Here is a 13,787-nt window from a genome sequence, read left to right on the forward strand (position 1 = left end):
TGTTTGTATTGATTTTGAATAAGAGTGTCACTTTAATTTGAATAGACCAGAAAGCTTTTAAGGAAATAATCTCTATGATAATCATGATCAACTACATGTATGTTAAAATCAAGTTCAAATAACTTGTCTAAAAGGAATGAGATGCCATTTTTTAGCATTGCAGCCAGAATATTATGTTCAGGCTTGTATACAGCGACTTGTTGGGAGATATAAAGATGGAGACAGGGTAAAAATATTTCCATTTATTTCAGTGTTTTGACACTTGCATTTAAATACATTAACGTCAAGACACAAGTCCCGACACAGCAGAGAGGGAGAAGTACAAGGTAAAAGTGTTTGTAAAACAAGATTTCAGAGGAGAATACTTCTAGAAAAGGATGACAGAATTTCGGATATATCAGAAATACGGATAAATGTTCAGCTTATCCTTTTTCCAATAGATCATTAAAACAATAGACTTGTAAACTGCTCTTTTCGAAAACAAAAATTTGACTTGAATATTCAAGGATTTAGAAAATCCAAGAACATATATTGTTGATTTGTTCTTTATTCCAATGTACATTTATATAAAACTAAGATAATCAATAAGAATTTTAAAAAATCTTTAAACATCTATTATTGACTTTTTTTAATTTTATTTCCAACGTTAATGTTAAAATAATTTGTAACTTTTCTTAAATGTATTTTGCTAGATGTTACTAAAATACTATGATTTTTAGTTTGAATTCTTTTAATTCAAAAGAACCGAGCATTATCTAGTAAGATGCTATACTCTGTCAATAACATAGAAACATCAGAGTACTTTAGATCAAAAAGGTAAGCAAAAAGGTTAGAAAACCATAGTCTTCTGTTCAAGACTTTTAAAGCTGCACTTGCACAGATATACCTTTTTTACAATTTTTCATATATTTTTTTTATCTTAGAATGAGCAAATTTTTGTGTAAATATCAACAAACCAGTGCTGACAAAAGATCGCAGATATTAATATATCCGTTTAAAAATAAATGTTTAATGTCTGAAAGCGTTACTAACGGTTTAAGAATAATGCATAAAACATCATTTTTTTAATCTAAAAAAAAAAAATCTGCTATCTAATTTTTTATCAGCAGTCTTATATGACTGGTTTCCATGCATTTTCGCGTAAAAATTGGCTTGTTCCAAGACAAAAAATAAAAAAGTTGTCAAAACAGGTCATCTGTGAGAGTGCAGCTTTAAATAGTTTTTAGAAAAGAAAAACAGTACAAGTGTCAAAATACAGTAAAAGTCTGTTTGCTTGCAGCACATAGTTTAACAATAAAATAGTACACATGATTTCAACATTAAAAATAACTAAAACTGTGTACCGTAAAACATCTTACAGAAATAGAACAAATGGACCAATCAATACACTAATGTATACATGTGTATATAATATATATCCATTATCGTGCATGTAGCAAATATCAAAGAAAAATTCATAATCACAAAATACATTATTTACACAACTGAAACACAATTTCTTGCAATCATATATTTTTTTCTTCATTCGTATTTGCATATTCACACACATAATAACATTTGATCAATCATATTCACCTGAAATCACATTTGTACAATTTCTAAAACGGCATATATTTCTTTTATTAGTCAACAATGAACAAAATAGTAAAATAATATCATTAACTTATGAAATTTGATGAAATACTTTTTTGTTTGAAATTATATGATACATGTGAAAATTAGAGGAGTCAACAACGAGCAACTAAGCATCTAATCCAACATTTTCTTTGTATAAAACACACTGCTAAGCTGTATTACTCAAACTTTAATTCTAAGGCTTTTTTAACACAAATATTACCCTACTATCTTTATTTTTTGGAACTATTTTTTCGCTACACCGGTTATTTAATTTTTTTAAATTTTAAATACTAGTTTATTTACACATAATTTCTTACAAATACATACTCGTGGATTTCTTGATCAGCAGGACCTGTCTCCAATTATGTCTTGAGTCTGAGTTGAGACCCAGACTCGGAAAAGAATAATCTTCATTTTTTTGTTAAAATGTTATCATAGAAGCAAATATGCTCAAAATTGATGTACCTGTTAGACATTACCTGTTCTAACATCAAACACATCGTTTGTAAAAAATGTTATATTATAGATATTTTGAAACAATTTAGATTTAGATTTTCTGAGCGTCAGTCTCACACTCGGTCAAGACGCTAGTGAATACGAACTTTGGTAAAGTACAAAGTTTGACATGATTTAGAATGGCCTTAATAAAGATTGCACCTAAGGTAACCGTGACAGTTTCTCGAGAGTTCTTCAGCGTAACAAGCTTATTTCGATTATTTCATTAACCAAATTTCGTATTTAATCTTAATTTTGCCCCCAAAAAATAAAAATTTGTTTAACCGACAAACATAAAAGAATTTCTTTTAAAAGCCAATAAACTCTTCAGAAAGTACACAACTAATACCGAAACAAAAATAGTGAGCTTGGCTTAATCCTTTATAAGGGACTTAAAACGTTACGAGAAATTGAAGTTTAATTTACAAATTAGTTTGTCATTTAGGCCATTAACTATTATGTTAATTTTTGATGACTGGTGCCCCATATAATTTTGGCATTATGACATTGGCATCCTAAATTCACATTATTCACCACCTTGGAGCGGGAACCCTGTCAGTGCATATATAAATAGTTAGAAGATATATAAAGTTCTTGGATTTAGGTGACAAATTGTACATGAGATACCTCCAATATAAAACTTGATCCAAATACGCTGGTACGATTCTGACCATTCTGTTAATATTACCATTTGAGCTGAATCACATGATTTTGGGCCTTCGGACATAATTTGCTGTAATGGATGTTTCAGATTAATGACATTTTAGAAAGTAATACTAAAAATTTCATGATGATATCTCTTGTTTACAAGGAAGACTGTGCACTGTGAATTTCATACACAAAATTTGATGAATCACACACAGGTCATGACAAAAGTACATTATTAAAATTACACACATTATAATTTTAGTTTTTATCTGACCACACAGAATTTTTATCATGGAATATAAATCAAAGTGTTAGGAGTCATTGTAGTATTTCTTAAACATTGGGCCATTTGAAGCTTACACTATGATTTCAGTCAAAATTAATCTGGACAAAAGCCATGGTTTTTATAGAACTATTGGTCAAGTAATTGCCATAAATGGTGAATAAAAAAATGATAACATCAATGACAATCCTTTTAAAGCAAAAGGTTTAGAAGATATCAAAACTGAAAAATATATTATTTGGGGCATTTTTGTATTAATAATTGTTTCACTTAATAAGAAAATGTCCGAAGGCCCTAACATGTGCGATGCAGCCCATTTGGTCAATTTCAGAACTTAATGAATTTGACTGTTTACGTAATCTCAAGAAATAGACATTAATCAAGAGTGATGCTACTACATCTTATAATGACTAGACAACATGATTAAGATTGGCCTCATTCATACCGTCACACTGACACTACTTAAATAGGTAACTTACTTTCGAGCATGATTAGGTCTGAAAAATGTTAAGAACAAGAGAAACACCTAGGTGATGTGCGCTAGTCTTTTTTTTTATGAGCCCTTACTTAAAAAACCCCCCAAAAAACCTGAAAATAACTCTTTATACCTGACAGCCTTTTAGAACTTGTGATTATTTTAACATAAACTACATTTAATAGAACTAGTCCCTTACATTTAAGTTATACAAAAGTTACGGAGTATTTCACATAAGAAAGCAATAGGTTTGTAATTTTAACGGTCAATTTCTTAACTTGACACAAACCATGGCAATTTTATAGCCAAAATATAAGCATCCCTCAATCTGGAATTACATTTTTCACTAGCCCATGGTAAATAGATCTGGTATAAGGTAACCCTAGCTAAACGAACGAATTGACGGAGCAGTGCAAAAGGATGACAACATCTCCCTGTTTCGCTGAAGTCAATTCAAGGGGCATAACTTAATAAAGTCTCGAGTTACAGGACATGCTTCACACCTGCATTTTGTCACTTGTAACATTTGTACTACGTTTCTTGCAAATATCTCCAGGTGTTTGATTTTTATGCGAAGATCAAGTCTGCACACCGTCAGCGTTCATCTGCCAACACAAAGGCTATGACAAAATAAAAAGCAAGGGCAGGTATTCATAAAACATCGTCAGTCATTCATTATCTAAGTCAATTTCCTAAAATTTTCATTACCAAGTTTAAAGAAAAGTTACAGTGTTTTCAACACATAAGTGTGTAGTTTCAATCAAAACTATATTATTTAGTTAGTATATCGTATGGTAAGAGATTATCTAATTTAAAAGATAAATAATATTGTTAGGAAATGACTTTGTTTTACGAATACGTGCCTAGACCAGCTATACACTGAATGGAACTATCACTTTATGACATTAACCATTGCTTTATTCTATAACAAACTAAAGGCATTTATCACAGAGGAAAGATTAGCACAAATGTTGGAAATACTTAATGAACAGCAGATAATCTGCTCAAGTATCTACATGTAGAAGCATGGCTGCCATTGTTCACCTTTAATTCTACAAAGCTTTACCATAGAAAGATCAATCTACCTGTATACTTAATCATATGAAAAAAGTTAACACTGAAAAACACAAATTAAAAAAAAAATCCAGTTAAATCTCAACTTATTGACTAAATAAAGAATATTCAGTTAAAAAAAAGTCCAAACAGACATGCATCTTTCAGAATCTTGGCACAAAATATCAAGCCCCAATAAAGAGACTGTTACCTAAAATTATAATATGCCTCATAGGAGTCGCTATATTAATGTGTTATTCACCCCGATTAGGAGCTTGCAACCTCAATTCATTAATTGCCACTTTAAGGAGCCTGCTACCTTAATGTAGTGTATGCCCTATTAGGTGCCTTCTCCCTTAATGCAATATTTGACCCCATTAGGAGCCTGTCACCTTAATGTACTATTTGCAACATCACAAGCACTCTAATTTCACATTTCACAGGGACTATGTTGCATAAAGTCTTTATAATACACTTGGATAACATTAACAAAAACATTACACAACACAGAAATCATACATGTACACTACACAGATACTCCCTAGTTAACATGGCAAACACCATTCATATAATTTTGACACAACATATTCACTTTTTCAAATCTCGCTGTAATTAAGGAATCTGTGTAAGAGCTCAATGCAAAATTCTATATAACATTTTACTTTATCATTTTATCTGATATTTTTGCATTACCCATAATGCTCATATACTTTCAATAATAACATCTAGCAATGTCAACACAACGTACATAGATCACAGATGTATTTATTTTCAAAGTTCTACTAGACTTTGTAACTCAGGACAAAACATCAAATAACTAGAAACAACACCAAACGCCACTTTAAAAAATGTACATCTTTATTATATTCCTTAATTTAACTTAAAGGCATTCTGCACCAAATATGAGTCGGTCAGATAAAGGTATGCAGCGCAACTGACAAATATCTGAAATTTTGTGATATTTTTTTTTTTTTACTTCAACCCATTTTTATATTAATCCACCAGATCATTTTCAAAATGCATGTTATCTTTTCCTAATTTTCTTAAATGAGATTTTTTTCTCTTCTCATACAAGAACTGAATATTTACATCTGAATATGATCTACAGACAATGACTCTATCAGCCGTATCACCATGTATGCAGCATAACACGGAAGCCTCTATAACATTAATTAAGAAGTAACAACCTTGGCGATACACAATATTGGACACAAATAATCATGGATATATCCAAACCTTTAACCCCAAAATTAAATTTCATTGTTTTATCACAAAGTTAGCATGACTATAACAATCATTACAGTATGGATTATTTTGAGTGGCAATGATTTATTTCACTACAGTAAGGTGGCCAAATTGTGTTTGTCAACAATGAGTTATTCTTGACCATGCAAACAGCAATAGCCTAATTTCTTTCATTTCTTGAATTTTTTAAGACCTTTCCATGTTCATGTATTTCGTAAATACCTTTGAGTAACCGGTATTAAATAAAGAAAAGTTCATCATATTTAAGGTATAAAAAAAATACGTTAGCACTCCTGGCTGAAAAATCACCTATCAATTCGAACTAGTGGCACTCAGTCATTGAAATAAGACATTATTATTATTATTACATTGGATTAAAAATCCTTATACTAGTGATTGCCATCAATTTTCTCAACAAGCTTGAAAAAGCACAGACTTGTGCTAATTTTGACCACAGGGAAAAATACTTTTTTTATCTTTTCATCTATTATAAAACTAAGCATCTGTTTTTTTTATCTATTTAAAATTGAACCCCAAAAATGCTGAACTTTCCAAGCACTGCACACAGACACTTCACACTTTTATCTTTCATAATTTTAACATTATAAATGTGGAACTGGTAAATTAAATTTTATGATCAACATCACAATAAATTAACATTTCATGATGAGGAATACTCTATGGGGGAGAGAACAGAAAAAGAAAAACAAGTTTATTATTATTCAGTGCCTAAACTAAACAACAAAATGAATGAATGATTAATCATATTATCATTTAAACAAAAAATTGACTGACCCATAATTGGGTATAATATAATAATAAATATAATACCCCCCTAAAGATATTCTTTTTTAGTAGCACATCATTAATACGTATGAAAGTAGATTCAAAGGAAAAACAGTCTAATTAGCAAGAAGATAAAGCACAAGTCTTCCATGTCAACTTTGTACGCATCCAACTCCCATAATGCCACCACTACCATTGTGACCAGCATATAATGTGTCCCAACTTCACACAAAGGAATATTATAAGTGTCTCAAACTTCTCCAAGCAATCCGGAATGGATGTGTGATAGTTGAATACTGGCATAATGCGTTTCACAAATTGTATTTCACCCGAAACGCTGCTGTGTTAGACTGGATGGTCACATGACATGTTCTGGTCAATCACTGGCAGATGGAAACAAGTATTTTCCAGCCAATGACTTATTAGCTGGAGATTGAATGATCACATTAATTCATGTAGCTAATCACATTAGTCACATGACATTCTCCAGCCAATCATTTTGCTAACAGAACACTTCATGGTCACATGACCTTCTGAAGCCATTCACTGAAAGATCATGGTCACATGACTTCTTTATCCAATCACATAAGTCACATGACCCTCTCCAACCAATCAGCTGTGCCTAGATGAGAAGCAGACGGGCAGTCCTAACTCAATGGGTGGGGTAATACTACGAAGTTTTTTCGCCAAAAGTGAAGCTGGATGACCCAGAACTTGACATTCCAGGGTTAAAAGTTGTGATTGACGCAGAGTGGTTGATACCAGTCATACTGTACTCTGTGTTTGTGTGTCTGAAATACACAATAGGGAAACATATGATACAAACTTAAGTTGCTTACTATGGTCAGAATGTCACAATGTGATAAGGGCCCTGAAAAGATGGATTTTTTCGGAGAGGAAGCAAAGTAAAGCCGTATTGAAAATCAAGTTGGTTAACTATGCAAATAAATAAAGGTCATGCTGTAAAAACTGTAATGGCAAATCAAAACTAGTAATATTTATGAACTTAATTAGTTTTTTTATATTTTAGTTATGCTTTCTACATGCTGAAATACTGTACATACCAACATACTAGAAGAAACTAGAAGCGCCGCAATGCGACGAAACCAGGTTTTTGTTATGGGCAATCAGAAATTATAGCCAATTAAAATGTTGTATGAGCAAGTTCAATCTGCAGCTTCATATAAGTTATATTCACACTAAGATTCATCACTTTCCATCAATTCTATCTAAGTTGTTGGGCAGAAAAACATTTTTCTATTTTTAGGAACAGTGACCTTGACCCCACCTCCCAAGCTAGCTCTTCACATATGCTACCTTCGCTCTAAGTTTCATCAATATCTATCAATGCTAACTAAAGTTATTGGGCAGAAACCATTTTTCTATTTTTAGTAACAGTGACCTTGACCCCACCCCCCTCAAAAGAAATTCCAAGCTTGCTCTTCACATAAGCTACTAGTACCTACACACAAAATTTCGTCAATATCTATCAATCCTAACTAAAGTTATTGGGCAGAAACCATTTTTCTATTTTTAGTAACAGTGACCTTGACCTTAGCTCCACCCCCCCTCAAAAGCAATCCCAAGCTAGCTCTGTACATAAGCTACCTACACACCAAGTTTTAGCAATATCTATCAATGCTAACTAAAGTTTTTGGGCGGACACCATTTTTACATTTTTAGTAACAGTGACCTTGACCATAGCCCCTCCCACCTCAAAAGCAATCCGAAGCTAGCTCTTCACATGCTACCTACACACCAAGTATCATCAATATCAGTCAATCCTAACTAGAGTTATTGGGCGGAAACCATTTTTCTATTTTTAGTAAAAGTGACCTTGACCGTAGCCCCTCCCCAATCAAAAGCAATTCCAAGCTAGCTCTTCACATAAGCTACCTACACACTAAGTTTCATCAAAAGCAATCAATGTTAACTTACGTTATTGGGCCGAAACCATTTTTCTATTTTTAGTTACAGCGACCTTGACCTTAGCTCCACCCCCCTCAAAAGCAATCCCAAGCTAGCTCTGTACATAAGCTACCTACTCACCAAGTTTCATCAAAATCGGTCAATGCTAACTAAAGTTATTGGGCAGAAACCATTTTTCTATTTTAAGTAACAGTGACCTTGACCATTTTTCTATTTTAAGTAATAGTGACCTTGACCTTAGCCCCTCCCCACTCAAAAGCAATCCCAAGCTAGCTCTTCACATAAGCAACTTACACACCAAGTTTCATCAATATCGGTCATTGCTAACTAAAGTTATTGGGCAGAAACCATTTTTCTATTTTAAGTAACAGTGACTTGACCTTAGCCCCTCCCCCCTCAATAGCAATCCCAAGCTAGCTCTTCACATAAGCTACCTACTCACCAACCTTCGTCAATATCTATCAATCCTAACTAAAGTTATTGGGCAGAAACCATTTTTCTATTTTTAGTAACAGGTGACCTTGACCTTAGCCCCACCCCCTAAAAAGCAATACCAAGCTAGATCTTCACATAAGCTACCTACACACCAAGTTTCATCAATATCTGTCAATGCTAACTAAAGTTATTGGGCAGAAACCATTTTTCTCATTTTTCTATTTTAAGTAACAGTGACCTTGACCATTTTTTTTATTTTAAGTAATAGTGACCTTGACCTTAGCCCCTACCCACTCAAAAGCAATCCCAAGCTAGCTCTTCACATAAGCAACTTACACACCAAGTTTCGTCAATATCTATCAATGCTAACTAAAGTTATTGGGCAGAAACCATTTTTCTATTTTTAGTAACAGTGACCTTGACCCCACCCCCCTCAAAAGCAATCCCAAGCTAGCTCTTCCCATAAGCTACCTACACACCAAGTTTCATCAATATCTGTCAATTATAACTAAAGTTATTGAACAGAAACCAATGTTTGACGCCCGCCCGCCCGTCCGCCGCCCGCCCAACGACAACCTCATTCTAATAACCCGGTTTTCGGTTGAAAACCTGGTTAAAAATTGAAATAAATAATGCATTTCACAAAAAATAAAATAAAATTACTGGTCAAAAGAAAGTGCTTAAGGGAATTATCAATGAGTGATAAAAGTGATCTAAGAGCGGCCACAATGGAATCTCTTTGTTGTTCAGCCTTTTTAAAAATCAAACTATTGATTACATTTTTTTCAATTGACTAATAAAAGGAATCAGGACTAATAGGGCCTCAGTGTGAAAGTTGATTGGATGGGAAAATGCAGCTAATACGTTAGGACATACAAATTTCTTATAAAACAAGAGATTTAACTTTAAATGAACTTATTTTGAATTCAAATATTTCAAGTAGCAAAGTTCTATATATTTTATTATTTAAACATTTTTTATGATGCATGTTACAAATCTTCAATTACAAGAAAGTGTTTTATGGAAAAGAAATTCAATTGACAAACAAACATTGGTCTGAAAAACCAATAGTCTACCCGACATACACTACTGCTTAAATTTCCTTTAAGTAAACTATATTTTCAACTCTCTTAATACTAACAGTTGGAATAAAACTTTTCCGCTCACCCCCACCAACAATGGGCAGACTTGATTTAAGATGATTTAATACCAAGCTGAACTGAATACACTGAATGTTACAATAATGTTAAAACTTTTAAGTTTGCATTTTTTTTTTGATGATTTTTGTGGTTTTACCTTTTTTGCGAGTGAAATCATGATGAAATGAATGTGTCCAATTAACACACTGTAGTTCTCATAAATGGAAAGTCGTCTTATGAATTGAGTACTGGGGGGGATTCATGTTTACGACATAACAAAATACAAAATTTTAAAAAACCAAGTGAAAGGATTACAAACCAGTGTGTAAATTGAATAAGAAAAACATCATTGTTTGGATAACCAGGAGAAATTAGCAATAATGGTGTATCTGTATATGAAAACATTTGGTCAGTGCAAGCATAAGTCTGGAAATGACTACCCGTGCATTGACCAAATATTTGCATACACAGATGAACCGTAATACTAAAACATTCAATCCTTTAATATTTGCGCAAATGCAAACAGATAAGCGCTTTAAATAGCTTTTAATAAAAACTTTCACAGTTCACAACTACGAACAGACTGATGTAACAGACTGGAACCTAAATTCAGACCTCACATGCCTGAAAGTCAATGATTTCACAGGATACATAGCATTCCCCTGCTTCTATAGCATCCTCAAGACATAGGATGAACAGCTTATTATGGAATAAGTTTGGTGAAACATATCATGTCTTTAATCAAGTCAAAATCACAGGATCAAACTCATTTAAGCGAACAGAAAGGATTGGTTGAAAACTAAGAAACCAGTTATGACATGACTGTAGATTGTTTTTATTCTGTGGGGTCCTTCAATCTATGTTAAATCGCATTTAAAATTCATGGCACCATTATTCAACAATGGCAAACATCAGTAAATAACCATGTAGCTTTTTTTTAAATTTGTGTCTGGATTAATTCATGAACAATCCTAAATATTAAGCCCTTGTGAAATTGAAACAATCTACAGTTTGATCTCAAACCAAGTCTGCCCGTGACTTTTAAACCCATAACCCACCTCATATGCTGCTCTTGTGACCGTCAATACTGTCCTCCGACAGCCGTCGGGGAAAACCAGACCTGCCGACAACGAGTACGTCCGTCATACACAGTGAAACATCACGTGTGTACAGACAAGGCATACTGACAACGTGTACTTTGTCATACACAGCGTGACATTCAGTGTGTACCGACAATGTAAAACCAAGGATGTGATTGCAATAGCCCTTGAGTGAAAAGTTCTTTTCCCAACCCCCTTTATAATATACTTTTGAAAACGTGTTAATAATAAGTCCCATGTTTTGGGTAATCCAACTTTTTTTATCTTATGAATTCATGTGTTTATGACTTATTTGCAAAGAAAACATTATGAAATCAAAAAAATCTGTCCCTCTTCCTAACTTTTTTGAAAAATTACCACACACATACAATTTGAATCTTAAGGTCTATCTTAAAAAAACCCACACCAATTAAATTGATATACAAGGTATTTACTTACAAAGGAGGTAAATCACACCCGTGTACAACATGCTGGCACAGGGATAAAGCTCATGGTTGCGCAAGGGAACAAAATATTGAAGAGACTCTCACAGGTTTCATGATCACTATTACTTTCAAAATGTGTTCAAATTTTAATACGTATTATTATAAAGAACACCAACAAAAACTGCCAGAAACTGATTTGAACAGATATTAGGTCAGTCAAGCCAAAATTCATCCAAATTTCAAGTGTTACATTATTTGGCAAAAAAGACGTATTTTCTTGCATATTTTTAATATTAATTAGCTAAAGATTTCTTATATGGGATGAAAATTGTTAAAAGTTTGTTTACATTAAAACATGTAATGAATTTTTTGGATGTCAGATCTAAATATCACGTGAGAATCCATTTAAGACGAACTGCGAGGAAAACTACGGCAGAGCATTAAAGCTTGATCCCTGGTTAATATATCCTGTGAAATCATTTACTGAAGGATACCTCCATTTTGTTCACTTTCAAATTTGCAATAAATGCCTTATTTGGTTTTATTTGCAATAAATGTTTAATCCCTGAAGTGGGATGCTTTTAATGCAATCATGTACTGCAATTTCAAATACACTTGACAAAAATCGCTGAAACTTTCTAATGAAATGATTTCACTGAATTAAACAATATGAGTATAATAACAGAGCATTTACAAATTTTGTAACTACAATGAATAACTTACAGAAACATACAGACATTGTGCAAGCCGCTTAAAATACATTGGTGTTAACAAAAACTTAGCAAGCGAATGCAAACACTCGTCTAGTCTTTCTGTCAAACAAGGGAAGTAATTTAACAATCATTCAAGCTAGATTGCTGGACCTCTGATACTTGTGCAGTGGTAGAAATTAACACAAGCATGCAAGCCCTGCACTGGTAAAATGTCTTCCTGGATCGCTCAAATTCTGAATCTTATATAGCAGGGCTTCTTAAAAAATTTCATGCCAAGCAAATGTATAAAAATTAGGCTTCTTTATCCCAAGGTCTTATTTCAATGACTGCTTGTGTGGTGTATTATAATTGGTTACACACCAATAAAGTTTTATGGGGATATATATAAAACCAGATCGAGGTATGGCCAAGAAGTTTCTGCATGACTTATATTTCTCAAGGGACATAAAATTCTAAGCAATTAAACCAAGAGTAAAAGCCTTGCTAAAAACGAGCATATAGTCACTGGCAACATGCATACTAAGTTTCATGGTAATCTTTTATTATCTACTAGTTATGGACAGGATAAAAGGGGAATTACTATTTGAGGAGCATAACTTGAGTGTTTTAGTATAACAGCGATAGTAATTGCCCTTGCTACAAAAATGTGCATTTTCTTTGGCAATATGAGGTCATGGATCATTTGGATATATTTTGAAGAATTGAGCAGGTTTTTTTTTCCACGCCATTGACAACAACAAGGCTATGACAACTTAACTACATAAAAAAAGAGAACCATATATGTATAATATCCTACTAGGGAGATTAACATAAAACCATGGCCAAACAGCGAAGCATCACAAAAATCATGCACTACTGGGGAGTTTACACCTACTTAGAGAGACAAAATTTGCAGTCATCCCGAAGCTTTGTTTAAATCTTTCCAAAATGTCTTAAAACTAAGAACCCCGCAGAGTGAACGCCAACCTTGTAATGGGCCAATACTCAATAACTATTGTAATCTTTATTATAAGCATTGCAAACCATGTGCATATTGTCTCCAGCAACATGTGTACCAAGTTTCATTCACCTCAAACAGTTTTTAAAACACAGCCAAAAATAAAGCTGTTGCACTATGACTATGAATCTGTAACCAGAGCCATGAAAATGCAGCGAAATAGAAACAGACAAGATAAATATTTACGAACTCTATGATAAAATGGGTGCAAGGAATTTTTAATTACACTCAAATCAGATTCATCACCTGTGGGTCACCTTGACCTTGAACTTTTAGACCTAAACTATATAGGGATCATCTACTGACCATGACCAATGTGCGTACCAAGTTTGAAGACTGCATCAAATTATTCAACCCATCGATTAGTAACTAGTTTACCTCATAAAAGTTTTTGACATATATATTACTCCGGAACGACTTGGAGCTAAAAACGTTTCGCCGCATGTT

The 13,787-nt window shown here is 33.1% G+C and overlaps 1 protein-coding gene across 3 annotated transcripts in view; it reads right to left on the reverse strand.

Moving 5' to 3' along the window:
* Positions 1-227: 227 nt before the first annotated feature.
* LOC128229928 (serine/threonine-protein kinase tousled-like 2) overlaps positions 228-13,787 on the reverse strand; it is a 39,918-nt gene continuing 26,358 nt past the window's right edge. Inside the window, exons 22-23 of one of the 3 annotated variants that reach the window (XM_052941850.1) lie at positions 11,164-11,225; positions 7,256-7,393 (exon numbers count right to left, since the gene is read on the reverse strand). In XM_052941850.1, the coding sequence (XP_052797810.1) occupies positions 11,165-11,225 (61 nt within the window). In that variant the 3' untranslated portion in view covers positions 7,256-7,393; position 11,164. Of the gene's footprint in view, positions 7,394-11,163; positions 11,226-13,787 lie in introns of all 3 variants that reach the window. The other 2 variants (XM_052941840.1, XM_052941858.1) reach the window with 2 other exon arrangements.

This window comes from Mya arenaria, chromosome 1 (assembly GCF_026914265.1).
Source record: "Mya arenaria isolate MELC-2E11 chromosome 1, ASM2691426v1".
NCBI lineage: Eukaryota > Metazoa > Mollusca > Bivalvia > Myida > Myidae > Mya > Mya arenaria.